Genomic DNA, 21,837 nt, shown 5'->3' on the forward strand with positions numbered 1-21,837 from the left:
AATTTTTCTTGTTAAATTAGTTGTTACATTTGCATGTTTGATTACATGTTTGTTGATGTTGTGCATGTTCTTCTACCACTACTTGGTTGAAGTGATAAATTCTTTTTCAAGACCCTTTTTATAGCATTTCATTAATTTAAATTAAAACTTTTTTGTTAAACTTGTTTGAAGATTGTAATTCGGAACATGGTTTATAGCTAAGAACACACAACCTGTGAGATTTTGAGCTTAATTATAGGGTTACATTATTTAACCATGATTTTTTATTCTTGTGTGTTTTCTTCTCTATGATTGCAATCTATGGTTTGTTCCACTCTATATGTCCATTGTTTACTGTATATTCATGCATACATATGATTGAGGCCATCATTTGTTATTAGCTCACTTATCCCAAATAGCCCACCATTTCATTTACCTTTGTTTGCCACTTTGAGCCTTCTTAACCCCCATTTGTTCTGTATTTTACTACATCACTAGCCTTAAGCGGAAAAATAATTAATTATCCCATTTGAATCTTTGGTTAGCTTAAGATAGAGATTGTGTGTCAACTAAGTGTGGGGAATTGTGGGAACTTATTGGCAAAAATATTGGAAATTTGGGTGCTTACTCATGTGAAAATTAAAAAATCATATGCATTGATATATTATGCTTTCATTTATATATATATATATATATATGTAACCAAAAATAGTTATGAATAGGGGACAAAATTATCCCAATATTAAGTCCAATAAAAAGATCAATGCATATATGGTGGAATTAAAAAAAATTAATGCATGAGTATGTGAAATATACAAAAGTGGGAATTTGGGTAGCTAGGCATGATTTTAGAACTATATAGAGTATGTGTGTGTGTTAGGTGAGAATTTAGGTTAGTCAAAGATTCAAAGTATAACTCACTTGGCCATACATGTATCCTCACCCTTACCTTAGCCCCATTACAACCTTAGAAAGCCCTCATGATGTTTGCATTCGTACACTAAATATTTGTTGATTGGTTAGATGAAGAACAAGTTTTAGAAAGCATGACTAGAGAAGAGTAGAGTGGATTAACCCTAGACACTTGAGTGATTAGAGTGCATATATACTTCCAATGAGGGTTCAATGCTTGATTCTATGTTCCTAGCTTTCATGAGCTATCTTCTTACAAGTTTACTTGTCTCTTATTGTGTAATTTGAATTAGTGGAATCTGATTTATATTTGTCTTGGAGAATTTGTTTACTTTTAACCAAATAGGTAGAAGTATTTTACATTTAGTTGCATTCATATAGATAGGTTGCATTTCATACTTTCTACCATTCCTCTTCACTCTTTTGGTTCTCTTGAGCTTAGCATGAGGACATGCTAATGTTTAAGTGTGGGGAGATTGATAAATCCCATTTTTAGGGTTTATCTTGTGCTTAATTTAGTAGATTTTATCCACTAAACTCACACTTATTCATATAATTCCCATGTTTTACATTTTCCTTCCTAATTTTATGTTATGATTGAAAACATGCTTCTTCGGCCTTATACTCACTAATTTTATTTTCCTCTTATTACCATTCGATGCCATAATATGTTTGCTGAGTGTTTTCAGTGTTTATAGGGCAGGAATAGCTTAGAGGATGGAAAGGAAGTATGCAAAAGTGGAAGGAATACCAGAAATTGAAGGAATTGTTAAGCTGTCAACCCTGACCTCTTCGTACTAAATCGACCATAACTTGAGCTACAGAGATCCAAATGAGGCGGTTTTAGTTGCGTTGGAAAGCTAACATCTGTGGCTTCAAAATACTATGCAATTTTCCATAGTTTCCATGCAGTTAAGCGACGTGCACGCGTGCATTACCCATACGCGTGACGTGCGCCACGTGCAGAAATTGCAGAAGACACTGGGGGCAATTTTTGGGCTCTTTGTGGCCCAGTTCCAAGCCCGAAAACACATATTAGAGGCTGAAGAGTGGAAAAATCAATGATAAAATAATTCATTCACATAATTTTAGGTTTTAGATGTAGTTTTTCTAGAGAGGGAGGCTCTCTCCTCTCTCTAGGTTTTGGGATTCTTAAGTTTAGCTATTTTCAATTTTAGATTTCTACTTTACCTTGATTTAGTTTCTCTTTTACTCTTATTTATTCTAAAACTTTAGTTTCTCTTCTCTTGGTGATTTATTTATTTATCCACTTTAGTTTATCAATTCTCATGTTAGATTTGATTTTCTAATTAATGCAATTTGAGGTATTTCATATTTATGATTGCTTTCTTCAATTTATGTTATTGATGCTTTCAATTGGTTGTTTGGATTTTATTATCTCTTATTGCTCTTCTATGCTTTTATGTTGCACCTTCCAAGTGTTTGATAAAATGCTTGGGAGAATTTTAAGTTAGATTTTCCTATTCTTAACTTGGATTGATTAATTGGAGACTCTTGAATTATCAAAGGTCTTTTATTGATTGGTATTTGAGACTTGCTAGTTGATTTGAATTCCACTAACTTTAGTCTTTCTTTGAGAGTTGACTAGGACTTGGGAAATCAAATTGATTTATCCACTTGACTTTCCTTCATAGTTAGAGGTTGACTAAGTGGGAGCAATGGATAATTACTATCATAATTGATGATGATAATGAGGATATGAATTCCAATTCTCAATACTTGTTAAGACTTTTCTTAATTATTAGTTTATTTTCTTGTCATTTACATTCCTTGTTCAACCTTTCAAAAACCCAAAAATATACTATCTCAAAACCAATAGTAGCATACTTCCCTGCAATTCCTTGAGAGACGACCCGAGGTTTAAATACTTCGGTTTATTTTTATTAGGTTTGCTTTAGTGACAAAAGATTTTTTTGCATGAAAGGATTATTTATTGGTTTAAAAACTATATTTGCAACGAGAATTCATTGAGGAATTCTAAACCGTCAAAAATCCGTTCATCACTCCTCATGCTAGTGATACATCGATGTGGCTGCACAATGACGAAAAAAATCTTTTAGAATAGTCAAAATTAACAAACCAATTCACCAAAAAACCATCACGGAATCCAGGCCCTTCTCAACAAAATGTTATTCAACTTTAATTCCTAATACCCTAAAGCGGACAACTCTACTAAAAATAAATTTTAATGTAAATTGTGTTGCATTCTTGGACATAGACACTACAAAAAATTATGGTAATTACGGCGGTTTTTTTTGGTATTTACGGCGGTTTGAATCGCCATTATTACCAAGTACGACGGTTTTGAAAAATGACGTAATTCTGAGCGCCATTCTGGTTATTACGGCGGTTTTCAGAAAACCGCCGTAATTTCCAGAGTTAAAACGACGGTTTTCTGATAGGTTAAAACGGCGGTTCAAACCGCCATTATTTCCAAATAAAACGGCAGTTTTCGGTTGGTTAAAACAGCGTTTGAAACCGCCGTTTTTACCAGGTTAAAATGGCGGTTTTGGTTGGTTAAAACGGCGTTTGAAAATCGCCGTTTTTACCGGGTTAAAATGGCAGTTTTGGATGGTTAAAATGGCGTTTATAAACCGCCGTTTTTACCCTGACAGTACCGTTTTTATTAGTTAAAATGGCATTTAAAACCACCATTTTTACCGGATTAAAATTGCGTTTTTAGTTGGTTTAAACGGCATTTATAAACCGCCGTTTTTACCATGTAAAATTGACATTTTCTCTCAGTTAAAAAAGTAATTTTTTACCGTCATTTTTAGTGTTAAACAAATAAATTTTTTATTAAAATTTTACAATAACAAAAAATAAATATCCATAAATAAAATATTATATAACTCATAAACAAAGTCTTAAAAATATACTTTTTTTTATTATGCTTTCGCTCGTTTCGTAATACATGAGGCATACAAAATGTTGCTATTTCTTTTCTAAATTAAATAAAATGATGTAAAACTATAAGGAATAATCCAGAGGAGAATGACATGATGATAATAACAAAGTCCACTTCACATCATCAATGCTTTCTTGATTACTTCATGTATTTTGAATTGCACTTGATCTTTTGGTCTTCAAGCTCTCGTTTTAATATTCCCACCCTTTCAAGCAAGATTGCACTCTCCTTATATAGGTTGAATGCCATTTTGAATTGCATGCGAAAATCTCATAGATATGGTTAGCAGCAAGAAAACTAAAAACTCAACTCTTTACTTAAACTGAATTATTATAATTGTAAATTCTGTTAAAAGACTATTATCTATAGCCATAGAAACTATCGGTTAAGCTTAAACACCAAATAGACTAACCTTTAGAGATTGGAATTATCAGTAAACAAACATAATCATATAATGGGATTAGCAGAAAAAAATATGCGAAAGGTAAAAGGAATTGATACATCTTAAACAGGACATGCCATTATCTCAAATAAAAACAAAATTTCAAATGAGGTAACTGATTAGGACTATCAACTATAAATTTATAGTCTGTAAGCTTATACTAATATCCATTTCTTGAACTAACCTTAATCATATCATAAGTAAACAACAACATGATCAATTTAAGTTTAAATAAAAAAGCGTTGCTGGTGATGAGAAAGTATCTACATGTGATGAGAAAGTAAAATTGATGCCTTCATTATTGAAAACTAAAAGGATAAAGAAAGATCAGCAACATCTCTAAACACAACAGCTGGATTCAAGCACCACAAGCTAATAGTATGTGTCCAGTTCCCAAAAGCTCTTACTGACATAAACCAATGAATGGTGATCATAAGTCATAACAATGCATTTTACCAATTCAGCATTAATGTTTCTAAAGAAACGACAAAAATATACACACTATTGAAACTTTTTATAGGACAATTGGTCAATCTAATACTTAATTGTTTGCCCAATCAAAATAAAAGGTTACATTAGTCATAACATGCTAAAAGATCCTCGAGATTATAATCAATTTAATCATTTATTTTTATAATAAACAAATCTTTTTCAAATTCCATATGTTTCCAATTTCTCAATTAGGATTCTATATTTTATTTTAAATTATATACCTCGAAAAATTTATTTATAAACCAAATAGATTCCCAAACCATTTACCAGTCACTTACATGAGGATAAAAGCATTGTGATTTGGAGTTCTGCAACTTATTATTGATTGCTTGGAGTGCAATTACTTACCAGCATCTTTTCTAACACATCGCTGCAGAGCAAGCTAGTAATCCAACATGTGAGATCTGTTTCTTGAGAAGAAATAAGTTACTGATGAGAATAAACCTCAAATAAGATTGATTACCAAACAAAACAAAAACAAAAAACAAAACAAAAGGTCATTGACAATATCAAATATTCTTTGATCACTAACTGAATATGTTACCAGAAATTACAAGTGTCACAATAAAATACTAATATACATACATTGGAGAACTTATACACAACAGAAAATACAAGAAAGTCATTGTCACACAGAAGAGGTTGTAACTCACCAGGTTTTCCACCTGACAGCACTGAACTTTCAGTTGGTTCCACACCAATCAACTACAAAAAGCCAAAAGAAAAATGATAACATAAGAAAATAAAACCATGATTATAGCAAAAATTATCAATCAAAATAGATCTTACAATCTCTCACCATAAATCCCTTGAAATTTAGCACTGGATTCTTGATTCCCTTGTTTCTCTCATAAATAATTTGAGACAACTGAGGAACATAGTGCCCTGAAAAGTAATTGTAGGGAACTGAATTATTCATCAATTCATGTAATTCAGGAACCTAAATCTTTAAGAAAAAACTAGTATATCAATCAATCACCTGCATAGCTTTCTCCAGCAATGTAGAACTCTCTATGCTTATACTGAAGAAATCTTTCAAACCACTTAACAAGAAATGCATAGGCATCTTCAGCTGTAAATTCAGGAACCTCAAGATCCCAAATACAAGCACACAACCAACTCAAGATCGTAATGAACAAAGCAAAATCGACATGATGAACAAATGTGACAACTTCATTACCTGTTCTCTGGTCACCAAATGTGTACAGATCCGTCGTCTTATTCGAGTACAAAAACCCGACACCAGCAAGAGAATCACAGAATAATATGTTTGCCACTACAACACCAACACCAGCAAGCAATCAAAAGCATGTAAAGAACAAGAAAACAAGAAAAAATAACACAGTTCGTGATACAAAATTTTTCAATTTTTTTCATACATTTGTTCCAAGCATATAAGGGTTCAAGTAAAGTGACTTCTCATCAGGCTTAATCCTAAAAGCAGAGAGAATCAAACAATATATGAGAGAACCAATAAGAATTTTTGGAAGTACTGTAAAATCATTGTCAATATAAAATAATTACAACCAATTTTTGCAGATATTTATTTCGATGATTTCTCCAATACGCAACCCAAAATTAAAATTGTGCATTGGGAAAATAGCAAACCATATCACTAAAATCCAAATGCTGCATGGCAAGTGAAGTTCCAGCAATAGTCAGCAAGCAAAGTGCAACGAAGGCCTCTGAGCTCCTTGCATCTGCAACAACCTGAATTTGACCAACAAATTTACTTCCTAGAATATATTAACACAGGATTGTATATTCCCCCCTCCCCCCCTCCCCCCAAATTCTTGCATAGAATAGCTGCAAATATAGCAGTCAGACCTCAAGTACTCTTCTAAGAATATATTTTTCCCCCCAAAGATAGCAGACCCAATCCACCTAATGCCTTTAAACTTTCTTGAGCAAGCATTGGCCAAATGCTTTCCTTAGCCAGATTCTAGAAAAAAAATTTGGAAAGCTCAGGTCACCAATAATTATAATAGTCAGATGATAATTTTTCAATCATAAATATTGGTCCTGAAAATATAACAATTTTAACATTTAGATGTAGAAAAAAAAAATAACATAATTAGGATACCACCATAAAATGGAACACACACACACATAAACACAAAGAGCCACTCCAAAATGTTAAAACCTAAAACTTCCATTCCACGAAGGTGATGAATCAAACTTCAAACAAAAAAGGGAGTTCCACCCAGTTAGATATCTTATATATTATCTATATTTTCCATCTTTACCTGGCTCTCTAGTATTGGAAGAATGACTTGAAGAGGGACAACAGCTATGTCCTGCATGTATAAAAAAGATGAGTCAATATTAATTACATTACAGATACTATATACTGACATCATGCTTCTTAAGCCAATTTATTGAGGTATATCAGCAAAGCATAGAAACTACGACATAAAGTGGTTTCCAAAACCTACTTCTTTCTTGTAATAAAAAATTGCATATAGAACAAAGACTATGAACCGAATCAACAAATTTCCTAAAACAAAAGCAAAAAAAAAAAGACTATTGTAAGAAGATCTTAATAAACTTCTCCATCGCGGTCCTCTTTCTCCTTATCATCACATTGATTGGATTCTAAGCTTCGTCTGTTTAATCAACGATTCGCAGAAAAAAATAAAAGGAGATAAAATAAGAAATTGAAAATCACAATCAGCATAATCGCAATAAGTGAAAGGCATGAAGAAAGAAGAACAAAAATAGAGAAATCAAAGTACGGAACCATTTCGCGACGAATCTCTGACCGAGGATGCCGTCGAATATTTTGGTAGATCTGATTTGCTGACGCGACTTAGTGAGCAAGCATTCTCTATTTGTTCCTACTAGATCATAAACTAGATCTAAAAGTATGAAGTGAGAGGAAAAATCAAAAGAAGAAGATGAAAAAGATTACCTATTGGAAGTGACAGAGAAGGTGCAACCAAATCGCAGAGCTCGTTGAAGGTAGCAACAACGACATTGTTTGCAGCGGCGACGGCGACGAGGAGATGAGCTGCAACGGGCGGCAGCAAAGAGATGTATGAGAGAGGTGGAAGATGAACGGCGACAAGAGATTAGGGTTCATCAATCACATCACTCTCCCCTTCTCAAATACAACACTAATCACTATCAGATGCATCACTTCCTCAGTTTAAAAATTAAAACACATAAAAAGGGGGAAAAAAGAAAATAACTGCCAAAAGAAATTGAACATTACGTCGGACACTAAAACCGCCGAAATTAACTCAAAAAATGGCAGTTATATGGACCTGCCATAATACTATTGCCATTTTAATCAAGATTTTTTGTAGTGAGATAACCTAACGATAAATAATTTAATTAAGTTGCAGTAAACCAAATTAAATTAAATTCTAACAGTACATAGTTAATCTAATATTCGATATGTAAACTATAAAAACAAACTAAACTAAATTATATTAATTTAAACACTAACATTTAACTATTAAATTACATTAATTTTAAATAAATTAAAATAAATTAAATTCACGTAAAATTTTTTTAAACCCAAACTAAATTAATTTTAACTAAAATAAAAATAAACTAAATTATTGCTAGTTAACTTAATGTTTACGAATTAAATTAAAAACTAATTTAAATCCTTGCCAAACTTCTACTGCCCATTTAATCTAATATTCAAAACCTACATTAATAAATCCTAAACTCCCAAAAAATCTCTAATCTAGTTAATTACTACTCTAACTAGGCATCATTTAACACTATTTCACCTTGTATTTATACTTTTAAAATTCTAACAAACACTAAATCACTTGCGAAACTACCATTTGTAGTTTAAAAATCTCAAGAGCGCACATAATGAAACTCTAAACGACTTAACATCACAAACTACTATTTATTTTTTAAAGATGTTCAATTTCAGAAATTAACCTTTTCATGGATAGAACTAGCAATATGGGCGACGCCATCTAATCGATAGATATGATTTGGATCGTCTTCTGTTTTCACAGTCTGAATCTCAGGAATATTTTTGGGTGAAAACTTTCTCTGAAATGAGGTGAAATGTAATTCAAAACATGTGACTTCGAATTCTTTATATAAGTATACACCCAATAAACCAAAGCATCCTACTTCAATTTACTATCACGATCTTTCCAAGTAAATCGAAACAGCCTATTTCGATTTACTAATGCCCAATTCAAATCCACCTAATTCGAATTACTATGGGTAAAAATCATGAATGTAATTCGAAGCACCCAAATTCGATTTATCATGAGTGTACTTCATACCATATTAAATCAATCCAGTCTCATTCGATTTACCACTGACACGGCTAAATCGATTTAATCTAATTTAATTTACATAAATTTATGTATCAGAGCTTGTACGTGATATTTTTTATTTTAGGGGATCCATATAAATTTGATTTTCATTTTATTTCTTTAGTTCATTTGCCCACTATCTTTTATTTGATTTCCTTTTATATTTTTTTTCTTGATTTTATTAATTGTTTATGATTATAATAATTCATTACAAATTCGTTTTTTATAGAGAAAAATTGTCAATTATAAATATAGAAGACTTAACTAAAAAGTTTAAAAATATTGATTAATCACACAATAAAAATTATAAATTATACTTTAATTATATTGTAAAATATAAATTAAGGCTATTTAAAATTAATTTTTAACAATTAATGTGTCATCCTAACATGTTATGTTTTTTGAACTCTATCTCAATTCATTTTGTGTATATTATCAAACCAAATTAATTACGACTAATAAATGAATTTTTGTCATTAGTTATAATAATTTATTAAGTTGAAAAAAATAATAATGATAAAATAATTATAATATAAATTGTTATCAATTTACATACTTTTAATTTTATAAAATTTATTATTCTAAACTTAAATTATAATAGGGTAAAAACGGTATTATATAATAATTTAATTTAATTATTTATACGACCAATATTATTGTTCATTATATCCCATTTTTTTAATTTATTGGTGATTTTTAATTACCTATTTTAAATAAAAATTTAAATTGATTGAATTGATTCTATTAATTATTAGCATAATTATTAGGGCATTTGCTAAGTGATAATTTTTTTAATTTATTTAATCTGATTTATCATCTTTTTTTATTTTATGCTATTTTAACTAATTAAAATTAATAAATTTCAGTTATTTTAATTTTTGTAACTTTTTAATTTAATAATATATTTTAATTAACGTATTAATACAATTTTAATATTTTATATATCATTGATAATAATAATCCAATTTTAAAATGACGTTTTCTCCCAAAAAAATAATATATATATATATATATATATATATATATATATATATATATATATATATATATATATATATATGCTTTGATTTGATAAATTACTACTTTTATATATTATGACGTTATATATAATTGTAGAAAATTTACTATTTGTTTGAACGATTAGATTACACATATTTATATTCAATATATTTAATTACTTAATTAGAATTAATTATATTAAAAATTATATTAAAATTATGGTAGATTATATATAATTATATTGTTATTAATTAATTATATTAAAAGATTAAGATTATAATAGATTATCATTATTTGATTAATTTTTATTTTTAATATTAATTCAGATATTTAGTTTTTTAATTATTATTTTTTTTATTCTCTTATTCTATATGTTTATTATGATAAAGCTCGTTAAATTAAACAAGGCAAGATATATTTTTTTTTATTCTTCTTTTATATACACATAAAAATCATTAAATTGTTTCTCTTTCATCTAATAATTTTATTTCTCTTCTATTTATATTTCTTTTCTTTAATACATTATTATTTGTTCTTATTTTTTTAAGTTTTATTTTATGTATTTATTCTTACACCTAATATTTTCTATTTGTATGTAATATACATTTTTATATATGTTATAGAAATATGATTTGATTCTATTAATTTGCCATATTCCTTTATATATTGTTATCTTTGCAAACAAAGACACAAACTCGATAACTTCAACTTCAGTTGAAATCGATTAAGAAATTGAGCTCTACCTCTATTATCTTCTCTAGATAAAAAATATGGTTGATTCTCTTGCCTTTATATATGATACCCTTACTATTCTGAATATATTAATGTTATTTTTAATGGACTATATGAAAATTACCAATCATTCATCGCTCTTGTCTGCAAAAGATCCTCCTTATGAAATTCTTGATTTTGAAGCCCTTCTCATGGCACAAGAGGACATCATTGATCAATTCAAAAAATCTAATAATGCTATGGCACAAGTTCATCTCTCTCAAGCTGTGTTCGGATTTTCAGTATCAAGAATTTGTTCTAGGTTCTGGCCATGTTGTGGCTAGTCTTCTAGGTTATAACCCCTTAGTTGAAGAGGTCGTGGTAGCATGAGCTATTGCATCTCAAAGAATCAGCCACAATGCCAATTTATGGTAAACTCTGTCACATTGCCCCTTATTGCTATTTTTGTTTTGATCAAACATATTTGAGCGCACAACAACAACACCTTTATCTACTTTACAACTAGACCTTCCACTATCGACCTCTTTGCACAATCTCAATGCCTTAATTGTCTCTCCTTCCATTATTGTTGATGAAATCTTTACAAGTGCATGAGAATTGAGAAGGGGTATATTTGTGCTTTGATTCTTTTCGAATTTGAAACAAAGAAATTTAAAACTTTTCAAGTCTTTAGACTTGTGTAAAACAACATAATGTATTTGTGTGTTCAACTAGAAAGTTTTATTTTTGGATTTTTTAATAGATTATGAGATACCTATTTTTAGTAAAATACTTTATGAAGTCTTGACATGTGTCAAATAGTTTTAAAAATGCTTTCTAAAAAATCTTAGATCAAGCTGATATGTGAGAAGCTAACTACGGAACACATTAAAAACAATAAAATATAAACAAAAAGAACTAAGTATTAGAAGATGTGCGTACAAGTGATAGATACTTGTTTAGGCTAAAATGCATGCATCCAGTCCTCAAGAAAATTTAAGAGTTTTACTATTAGAATAGTATAGAATAAATATTCTATCCTCAAGTTTTTTCAGGCTAAAGGTTGACTCAAATTGAACTACAATTCAATCTAAAAACCTTAGTTATTATTTTCTCAAGTTTTCTCAAATTTAAGAAGTGACTTAGATTGCTTGTTTAGTAAAGTCACGCTTTTCATTTTGATAGGAGTAGGTGCTTGCTGGGGCACGGCACTCTTTATTTTTCATTCGAAACTAATGTCGAGGGTTTCTGCCTTGTTGTCAAAAAGGGGTTGGGTAAAGCAAACTCCCTCCTTGGATGGTTTGAAGATGCTCTTTTATATTCTGTTGAGAGTTCGAATTGCTCCACCTAAATAGAACGAAAAGAAGGAATTGAAAATTTAAAGGGGGAGCCAGATCGCTTCCGATAGCTTGCTGACTCTCCTAGTAAGAAGAAAACTTCTTGCCAACCTAAGATTTTCGATAGTTTTTTTCTCTTTTTTAGAACCAAGTAGTTACTAAGATTATATCCCAGCATCAATTTAATAATTTTAGACATTCTACTGACCTTTTCAAACAAAACTTAGATTAGATACCTCCTACCAATCTAATCATTTTAGATGTTCTTTTCTTAAGTCTTTTTAGTTTAGGATTAGAGATCGTTACTAAATTAATTTAGTACAAAAATTATTTGCGTCATTACCTTTAATAGGAACTTCGTAATGTACCTTGCAAATAGTGAGAAAAACTACATTTAAAAAGATTTGTGTAGTGGTTAGACACGCTCATTTTAAAACATAGGTCAAGACACATTTTTTACCTGATGCATTTTTAAGGTGAATACTTTTGCATCTTCAAGTCATTGTCACTTATTATAGAACACGAATGTTACTTTTGAAGTAAATTATCACTGAATGTAGTGTTTTCTAAAGATGATCTGATTACTCAGAATTAATTTCTGCGATCGATTAACACTTTTTTAGATTCAAATTTTATCTTATTTATTTATATTACTTAAAGAAAAAAAATTCAGTATAATACACTCTCGAATGAACTTTAGCTAAGAATTAATGAAATAATTAAATTATATTTAAAATTGTTAATCACCAAAACACATACTCAGATATTGTAGAGCTAATTAGTCACCAAAAAAAAAAAGATATTGTAGAGCTAATTGTTGATTCTTCTTAGTACACTAACTCCGGAGCTAGTCGACATTGCACTCCTATATCATTGAATCTTCTTCAAGCTTTCGAATACCAAGGCCAAGAACAAGTGTATACGAGTAATAGTCCTTGTATTCGTATCAAACATGTTGGCAATTCAATTATTTCACAATCTACATATTACAAACGCTACAAACGGTATGATTTACTCCATGTTTCTTCCATGACTCAAAATCTTTATTTTGTACGAGACAGGAAAACAAAAGGCTTAGCCATGATCACTCATATTTTTTCTATGGAACAAGTAGCGAATATCCTCACTAAATCTCTTCCAACACTGTCTTTTGGAAAATTCAAGGACAAACTCAGATTAGCCCATAAGCTTCCTTGAGTTTGTGCGGGATGTAAAGGGATATAACTCTAATTAACTCTAATAAGATGTTTTCTATATGTAGCTGTCAAATATGTAAACCGATGTATAAGGTTTGTGTTAGGAATATACACTTGACATTATCAAGCATATTATTCAACTTCCTTCCTCCGTTCTCTCTCTGTACTCTCTCTTCCGTTCTTCACCTTCACATGCCTTGAAATGTGCATCATAATATTAATGTGCTCTATTTTGTTAACAAGATCAATACACGCATACATCGTTAATATTTTCTGTGACTTGACACCCATACCTTTCTCACTTTACTGCATACATGTGTTAAATAGTATAGAAGTTTGTTAGTTTGTTAGCATTAGTTATGTGGGAAGATCTCCGGTGGCGTATCTTGTAGTACACTACTAGAAAACTAGTTATTACAGATGGATATTTTCGACGGATTTTATCCCACAGAAATACAGAGGGAATTTCAGAGGGATTTTTTGTCGAAAAATCAAAAAAATGGATTAGTATAAATTACAAATAGAAAAGAGAATCCGTTGATAATTTCGTCGAAAAAATTAATTTTTTTTCCGTGGGAAATAGTTACAGACGAATTCTCCGTCTGTAATTTAAAATTTTCCTTCAAAAATATTGAATTAAAGGTAAATGAAACGCGAGCTTCTTGCAAATGAAAGCTTCTTCTCCTCTCCCTAGCACGAGCTACTTCTCTCCATGGCTGCTACTTCTGCTTCTTCCGCCGCTGCCCCTGCCGCCGTTGCGTCGCACAATCTCTCTCTCTCATCCCTTGCATCGCACGAGATCCCTCCGACGCCGCTCTCGTCGCATCTACTCCTATGGTCGCAGAGCTCTCTCTGTCGCTACTCTCATCGCATCTGCTCCCTCTAGCGCCTCTTCCATCTAATCTCAACTCGCTCTCTCGGTTCTTCTTGTAACCATCTCAAATTTCAGGTATATATATCCTGATTTTATGATTCTGTTCTTCGTGATGAATCTTAGGGCTCAATTTTTCTGTGCAAGTTTTAGGTTTATCATACTCTGCTTTTGTGCTTTTGTACCCGACGATATCCCCTCCAAGTCTCTTCGCATTTCGTTGTGATTGTTTTCTGTTTGTTCGGTTCTGATTTGGAATCGTTAAATTGGAGAATTTTGTGAAGGTTCAAATATGGAGCAACTTCTTGAGAAGGTAGTTGTAGATAGGAATGTGTGTTTTTCCTAGTTGTTGCAGATAATGTCTGTGCAGTCAAGGAGTGACAGCGTTAACACTTCTCTTTTTGACAAAAGGGAACACATAGAGAAGATGCATCGTACTTGCAATCTTCTCCGTAAAGTTCAGGTATTAGAGCTATTAGATGTGTCCTTTCTGGTTTCACATTGTTCTTCACATATTTTTCATCCTTGTTGAAGAATAGTTCATATATGATATACCTGATAAACTTAACAAGTGCATCCATGTTTTTATTCTGTTTGCTCACTTTGGGTTATCTGTATTTTCTCTTAGAATTGCTTGCAAACATACATTAATTTAATTGCTATACCTTTCTTCGTAGGGCTTTATTATTTTTTTGTAAAATTTTCCCCATTTTCAGAAAAAGAAGATAATTTTCTTAGAAATCTAGTGATTTCTGTATTTCCTGCAGTTTTTCTATTTTAGACTTCCTACCTACTATCCACTTTTAGTTTCCTTCTAAACTTCTTTGTTTTAAGAAAAGCTTACTAGTTAATGGTGTTTATGTTTGTGCTTCTTCAATTTTTACATTTTGCTGAGTTGTTTAGCAAACTTATCTCCAGGGAACTAATTTGTATTCATTTTTTCCCCTTTCTGAAGAGATGTTTCACTTTTATTGGATCAAGGATTCAAGACACAGACGCACTACTTTTTTTTTTTTATTTTTTGGTTTTTGTTACTGTTTGGTTGCTGAGAAATCATAGGAAATTAAATTCTACATTTTTTTATAAGTCTCACTTTTTAGTTTTTTTTTTTTTTGGTGACTACTCACTTTTTAGTTTGATTGGTTAAATTAGCTTGACACTTTTCTTTTAACAATGTTTTCTTTTAACAATGTTGATACTTCTCATTCCTTGATTTTCATTACTATGGTGCCCTTGCATGAAAGGGTATGTAGTTAGTCTTTATCTTTCCTTTTGTACAATAGAAAGAAATCAAGAAAATAAACTTACATATTTATTGGAATGCTTTTGTGTATTTGTTTTTTATTATTTTGTTATTTTGTACAAAATTGGTAATTGCTGGAACTTTATGAAGTTGACATGCTAAATATTCACTGATATAGAATAATAAACGTAGGTCCCTCCGGTGGGGTTATTTCCCAACTGTCTTGTGCAACAAAAAGTTCTTCATCCATTCCGGAAGCAGGTGAAGTAACTTTCTTTTTCCTTGTTCATTTTCCTTGTTTTGTCTGTTTAGCTTCTCTGAAATTTAGGTCTTATTCTTATTACTGCAGTAGGTTGGTGGAACTATTTTGTCTGCAAAACTTGCAAAAGAAAGAGGATGGGCCATTAATGTAGGAGGAGGATTTCATCACTTGAATTTATTGTTAGCTGTGTAAATCATAGTAGACATACATTCTAAGCAGATATTTGATATGTGTGGTATTTGACTTGTAGTTTGAATGTCACTTGACTCCCATGGCCATATGCATTGACCAATTTTAGACCTTAATTTTAAAATAAATGTTACCTTTTTTTTGGGCCCTAAATGAATCATTGGTTGACCTATTGGATAATTTTGAGGATTTTAAAGTTTGGATTTTTTTTTGTTATTGTGAATGTGAATAACAGAAGTGGAGCAAGGGAAAGCAAAAGGAGAAGGTGAACAACCAGGTGCTGTTTGATCAGGGTACTTATGACAAGCTCCTCTCTAAAGCTCCCAAATTCAAGCTCATCACTCCTTCTATTCTCTCTGACTGTTTGAGGGTACCCCTCTTTCTCTTACTCTCCCAAGCATTAAATATATTGTTCATGTTGATGGTGTGTGTTCTGTTGTTCTGTAGTATAAGCAGTGGTGAAGGTTGCTATCTTGTTTAAAGATTCTTTGAATTTGTGTATTATTCTATTGACATTCTAAGTTAGTAATGCCTATATGTTCCTGCTTGTCCTTGCCCTATTTGGGGCTAATCCTAAAAAGCTTTTTGTGTGCAGAAAAACCCATCTATCATATGCTTATGTTGCCCAAGAGAGTGGACAGCAAATGGGCCCATAGATAAGAACTAGGAAAAGACAGCCTTATACAGTTACACCAAATAAAAAAACGTAGCATCATCAACTGAAAAAAAAACGTAGCATGTTTTAGGGTTTTATGGAATAAACAATCTAAAGTCCTACTGAAGATAGTAGGGGATAGTCGAGTGAGAAAAAAAATGGAGACATCTCAGAGATATGGAGGAGATTTCAAAGCTCTAAGAATCCATGCGAAGGAGAAAGTCCCAATCGACTTGAACACTTTCTTCTAGGTAACAGTGTTGTTTTGGCCATCAAATGCTATGCTGTAATTGAAGAAATATTTCTCCTTATAGTTGGGGTTTGTGTACGTGGCACTGTTCTGGCAGGTTCATGGAGAGCTTGATACCAGAGTCGGGCAAGCCAGTTCTCTGAGTGCCCAAATTAGACATTTCTACCCCTCGGTCAGTTCCGTTTTACTCCCAAGCCCTAATCGTATTTTCAAATTAAATTAATTAATTCTTGTTATATGATACTGTAATGTAGTTATCAGCAACACTTGGTGTTGGATTGCGCTATGATAAGCATGAGAAGATACGCTACACTGTGCGTGCAAAGAAGACATTCCCTGTCACCGTTGATAAGCTCTTTACTTTAAAATTAATGGGACTTGATCCGTCTTGTGCTTTCATCATGCATGCGTACGAAAGTGTTCATGAAGTTTTCTTAACTGATTGATTTGCTTGTGATGATATTTGATTTTGGCACAGGAGGGTCTTGTGGAGATAAGGGAAGATTATATAGAAGATTCTCACAAAGGGGAAACGAAATCAAGTATGTTCATGGCTTTTTCTGCTTTACAAGGTCTAAGATTATTTTTAGATGAGACAGACTTGCAATACTACTAAAACTCTTAAATTTGGAGCCATGGTGCAAAGGTCAGTAGTTAACGTTCGAAGTTTTGGTTGTAAAATCAACTTCTTGCCAAATTCAAGCTAACCTTACCTACTACACATTCATACTGACCCTTCTCTAGAGTCAGATAACATGAAAGCAAAACTTATATTTTGAGTCTCTTTATCTTGATCTGTGGACTGATTTTTGCATCCATTGTTAATTTAAGAAAAGATTCATGAAGTCATCTAACTTGAACCATTCTACCATTGAAGAGAGTAGCACAAGTAATATGCTTATGTATATTTTTTTTCTAGCATCTTTTATTGATGTATTGGCTCCGGCAGAACTTGAAGGAATTTTCATGAGCCACCCTTCTATTGAAGATGCAGCTGTTGTCCCGTAAGTATACATATATAATTATATGTATCTTTGAAATTAATTAAGCTAGCTATTAGCTAATAACAATTATTGAGTAATAATAAGTAATTAAATGGTTTGTTGCACACACATGCATATATAGGCAAAAAGATGATGTAGCTGGTGAAGTTCCAGTTGCTTTTGTGGTGAGGTCATCAAATGATCCTATTTGATCATATTACTGAAGATGCTGTCAAGGACTTTATAGCTAAACAGGTAAATGATTTATATTTGATTAATTTAATTGTATTTGATAAGAAGATAATTAATTAATAAGACAATGCATGATATTTTGTAATTTAATTGTGGTGAATAGGTAGTATTTTACAAGAGGCTACATAGAGTAATTTTCATTGACGCAATCCCAAAATCTTTAATCGGCAAGATATTAAGAAAAGAACTCAAGGCAACCCTGCTATCTAATGATGTCATTGTGATAATTCGTATACTTTATTCTTTATAATAGATTCAATACTATCTGATTATTTTAAACCAATTTAATTCAATAATCAGTTCATATTTTGTTTAAAGAATATTAAGAATTTAAATTTTAATATAATACAACTCTATACTGCACATGACTTCTTTAACTATCAAGCAGTTTAATAACAGTGTTTCCTCAAGTACAAGAATTGAAATTGGAACCTTCACGACTCCACCACCAAATTAGAACCTTTAAGGGATGTGAATCTTTTTGGTCCTTGGCTGAATAAACAAAGTGCAACTGCAGGAGTAGCTCCTCTCACAAGTCACAACAACAGCATCATGCTTGAATGAGGAAAATTAACTCTTGATTTATAATTTGCTTGATCTGTTGAAAATTCTGATAAGAACTCCCTCCTAATTGTGGATTGGAGTTCAATTTTAGCATCCTGAAGTAGCACTTTAGGAATTAATTTAATGATATGATTATATTCATAGGAAAGTAACTATAATGAGGAACTTGTTTATTGGGATAGTCATCTTATATTTTTGGGGTATCTTTTTATTGAGACAGTGAGATATTGACTAATGGTGTTAAAAAATAACATCCAATTTTATAGGTATCATGTAATGAATATTATGTTTATTTATGTGATTTTTGGCTTTCTTTTTTTCAATTTACAGTGTGTTTGATGGAGTAAATTTAGAAAACAAATCTAAAGCATTTATTTTGCAATGAAAAAATTTAAAAAAAATTCTATTTTACCTTACTGACGGATTTACAGACGGATTTTCTGTCTGTAATCAGAACGTGGGATGATTTTCCAAAATTCAAATTACAGACAAAAAATCTGTCAGAAAATCCGTCCGTCCGTCTGTAATTACAGACAGAAAATCTGTCGGAAAGTTCGTCGCCTTTGGGAAATGGATAGAAAATTTACAGAGGAAAAATCCGTCGATAAATAATTTCTGACGGGGCTTTTACAGAGGGACAAAATCCGTCGGTAATTTCGTTGGTAACTAAAAATCCGTCTGTAATAAAGACCAAATCCGTTTGTAAATCTGTCTGTATTAATCTATTTTCTAGTTGTGTAGTGGCTAAAGGTGGCCATCCGTTGACCTGCGAGTGCTTGCTCGACACGTAGCACTGGTCATTACAGGAGAAGCTTTAGTGATAGATGCTAATTAATGATGCTCTTAGTGGGTGCAAAAGACAAGGTCGAGAGTATAGTTCAATGCAACCCTCACCAATCCACAATTTGACCTTCACCTCCTCTGCTCCTCTCACCGACGCAACCCTTTAACGCACGACGACAGCCGCTGCTCCTGTCCGCCATTACTTTTGCCGCCGACTGCACGCCGAAAATCATCCCCTACTGGCTTACGCGACCCAACCACCAACAACACTTAGAACTCTAGTTCATCCTTGATGCTTCATACCGTCATTCTTTTGATTTAAATTTTTTGGCTAAGAAAATTTATTATTTTTTATTTTTTATTTTTAAATTTTTAAACTAAAAAAAATAAATTTTTTTACTAAAACTAAAAAAATAAAAAATTTTAAAAATATTCAACAAATAAAAAATTTAAACTTTTAAAATTAATTTATTTTAAATTTATAAAAAATTTCAGTAGAGGTAATATTATCTGGTGAATAAAAAATAATTTTTTTTAAAAAAAAATTTAAAATTTTAAAAGATTAAATTTTTTATTTTTGACATTTTAAATTTAAAAATTAAATTTTTTATTTAAAATAAAAAATAAATAAGTCCAACAATATCTAGTAAACAAAAAATTTTAAAAATTATTATTTTTAAATCTTTAAACTAAAAAAATAATTTTTTTACTAAAACTAGAAAAATAAAAAATTTTAAAATATCCAATAAACAAAAAATTTAAAGAGTTTAAATTTTAAAATTAATTTAATCTAAATTTGCGAAAAAGTTTAATAGGTGTAGCACTGTTCGAGAAATAAAAAAATAAAAAAAATATTTTTGAAAAATTTAAAATTTTAAAAAGCTAAGTTTTTTATTTTTAAATTTTTATATTTAAAAAATATATTTTTTATTTAAAATTAAAAAATAAAATAAAATTTAACAATATCTAATAAAAAAAATTAAAAATTTTTTATTTTTTATTTTTAAAATTTTAAACTAATTTTTTTTTAAAAATTTGCATTTTCAAAATTTTTTATCTCTCCATATAGTTGTGCTTTCAAGTTCCAACTTACTCAATCTTACTGAGTAAGGATGTTGGGAATTGACAAATTTGTCTCAATGATTTACTATTTTGGTTAAATTGTTAATAATTATTGTTTAATAATTATTTAATAATTCATAGATTTTATCGTAGGACATTAGCTACTTGATTATTGGGGTCAAACTATCATTCATTCATGTCAAACTCTATTACGTGTCCCATTTAGATTTGTTGGTGGGTCTTGGCCATCTTAGCCATCCAACCCACATATCCACCACAGACGTTCCCTAATTATGTTAGCATATTTATCATTAGTCAGTTAGTTACTCTTTGAAGCTGTTACTCTTTGAAGCTATGTATAAATAGACCAACTTGTAACAGAAGAAGTTAGTTCAATCACATTTTCATTTGTGTTTTTTCTCACACTGAGAATGGCAGAAAGCGCTCTCCCAATTCATTCAAGTTCTTGAGTGTCTCCCCTGAAGCTCGAGCAACACTTTCCACATTTTCCCTTGTGTACTTAGTACCGCCGATCCCCTTGTCCATAGGAACATGAATAGACTAAAGCATAGCTTCAAGCCTTGTTCTATTGGTGTATCAACTTGTTCTAAGTGTTAAAGTGATGGATTTATCACTTTTAAAATAATAACTTTAATTGTAAATGAGTTTAACAAATTAATCAATAGTGATTATCACGGATTAAACTGAAAAATACATAATTACAAAAATATTTAATTTACATAATTCTAACGAAGTAAAGGCATCAAGATAGTGATAAACTATAGAGTATAGCTAGATAGAGTATACAGAGACTAATTAAATCGCACTTTATGAGGCGATGAAGAAAAATGCTTTGAGGCAGCAACCATGGTGGCCACAGGACCCGAAGCTGGTGCTGCAGTTCTATTATTACTTGTCTTCACATCTCCGCAAATAAAAATATGCTTTGCAATAATTGATCCAACTCTGGAAGAAAACGAGCTCTTCTTTTTCCCTTTGTTGCCCATCTTGACTCTCCAAATATGAATTATTAATGGCCCCAATATATCTCAATCTTACTAATAGGATTCATTCACAATAATTGAGTTTGTTACTAGCTGGGGATAGGATTTATTTGCTATTCTAATTAAATTGCTGCTGGCTATTGATGTCTGAGAATTAAATTGAGATCATTTATTGCATACAGGGCTCCAAGTTTATATAATTTGTTGATGTGGCTATACATACTTGGTCACCAAGTTTGTTGAATAGTTTAAACTATATTCAAAATGGAAACTAGAAAGTGATAATATTGTAAAAGTCTTGACTTTGACTCATTTGTTCATATGATTCATGCGATCACTGATTTTGCATATTTTATTTGCTTTTGCCAAGTTTCGCTGGAATCAACTTTATTTGCAATATTATATGTACTTTCGTCGAAATTAGGCG

The 21,837-nt window shown here is 31.0% G+C and overlaps 2 protein-coding genes across 8 annotated transcripts; one reads left to right on the plus strand and one right to left on the minus strand.

The window, feature by feature from the left end:
- Positions 1–4,624: 4,624 nt before the first annotated feature.
- LOC107643618 (uncharacterized) lies at positions 4,625–7,114 on the minus strand. The gene is made up of 8 exons (XM_016347306.3): positions 7,001–7,114; positions 6,363–6,464; positions 5,935–6,030; positions 5,734–5,842; positions 5,554–5,639; positions 5,408–5,459; positions 5,033–5,164; positions 4,625–4,668 (listed from the first exon to the last, which is right to left on the minus strand). The coding sequence occupies exons 1-7, from the start codon at positions 7,112–7,114 to the stop codon at positions 5,073–5,075; spliced, it is 651 nt and encodes a 216-aa protein (XP_016202792.2). The 3' UTR covers positions 4,625–4,668; positions 5,033–5,072.
- Positions 7,115–13,930: 6,816 nt separating this feature from the next.
- Positions 13,931–18,884, plus strand: LOC107640587 (small ribosomal subunit protein eS25x-like). Of its 7 annotated transcripts, XM_088488828.1 has the most exons (11): positions 13,959–14,626; positions 15,599–15,667; positions 15,759–15,815; positions 16,093–16,227; positions 16,453–16,763; positions 16,860–16,934; positions 17,017–17,076; positions 17,241–17,408; positions 17,682–17,766; positions 17,888–18,000; positions 18,397–18,834. In XM_088488828.1, the coding sequence occupies exons 1-5, from the start codon at positions 14,522–14,524 to the stop codon at positions 16,522–16,524; spliced, it is 438 nt and encodes a 145-aa protein (XP_088344954.1). In that variant the 5' UTR covers positions 13,959–14,521; the 3' UTR covers positions 16,525–16,763; positions 16,860–16,934; positions 17,017–17,076; positions 17,241–17,408; positions 17,682–17,766; positions 17,888–18,000; positions 18,397–18,834. The 7 variants fall into 7 exon arrangements, with proteins under 7 accessions (XP_088344950.1, XP_088344949.1, XP_088344948.1 ...); XM_088488824.1 differs by lacking the exon at positions 15,759–15,815 and having other exon boundaries at positions 13,931–14,626; positions 18,101–18,884; XM_088488823.1 differs by lacking the exon at positions 15,759–15,815 and having other exon boundaries at positions 13,931–14,626; positions 18,386–18,884.
- The last annotated feature ends 2,953 nt before the right edge of the window (positions 18,885–21,837 follow it).

Source organism: Arachis ipaensis, chromosome B5, assembly GCF_059453495.1.
Source record: "Arachis ipaensis isolate K30076 ecotype BB chromosome B5, ASM5945349v1, whole genome shotgun sequence".
NCBI lineage: Eukaryota > Viridiplantae > Streptophyta > Magnoliopsida > Fabales > Fabaceae > Arachis > Arachis ipaensis.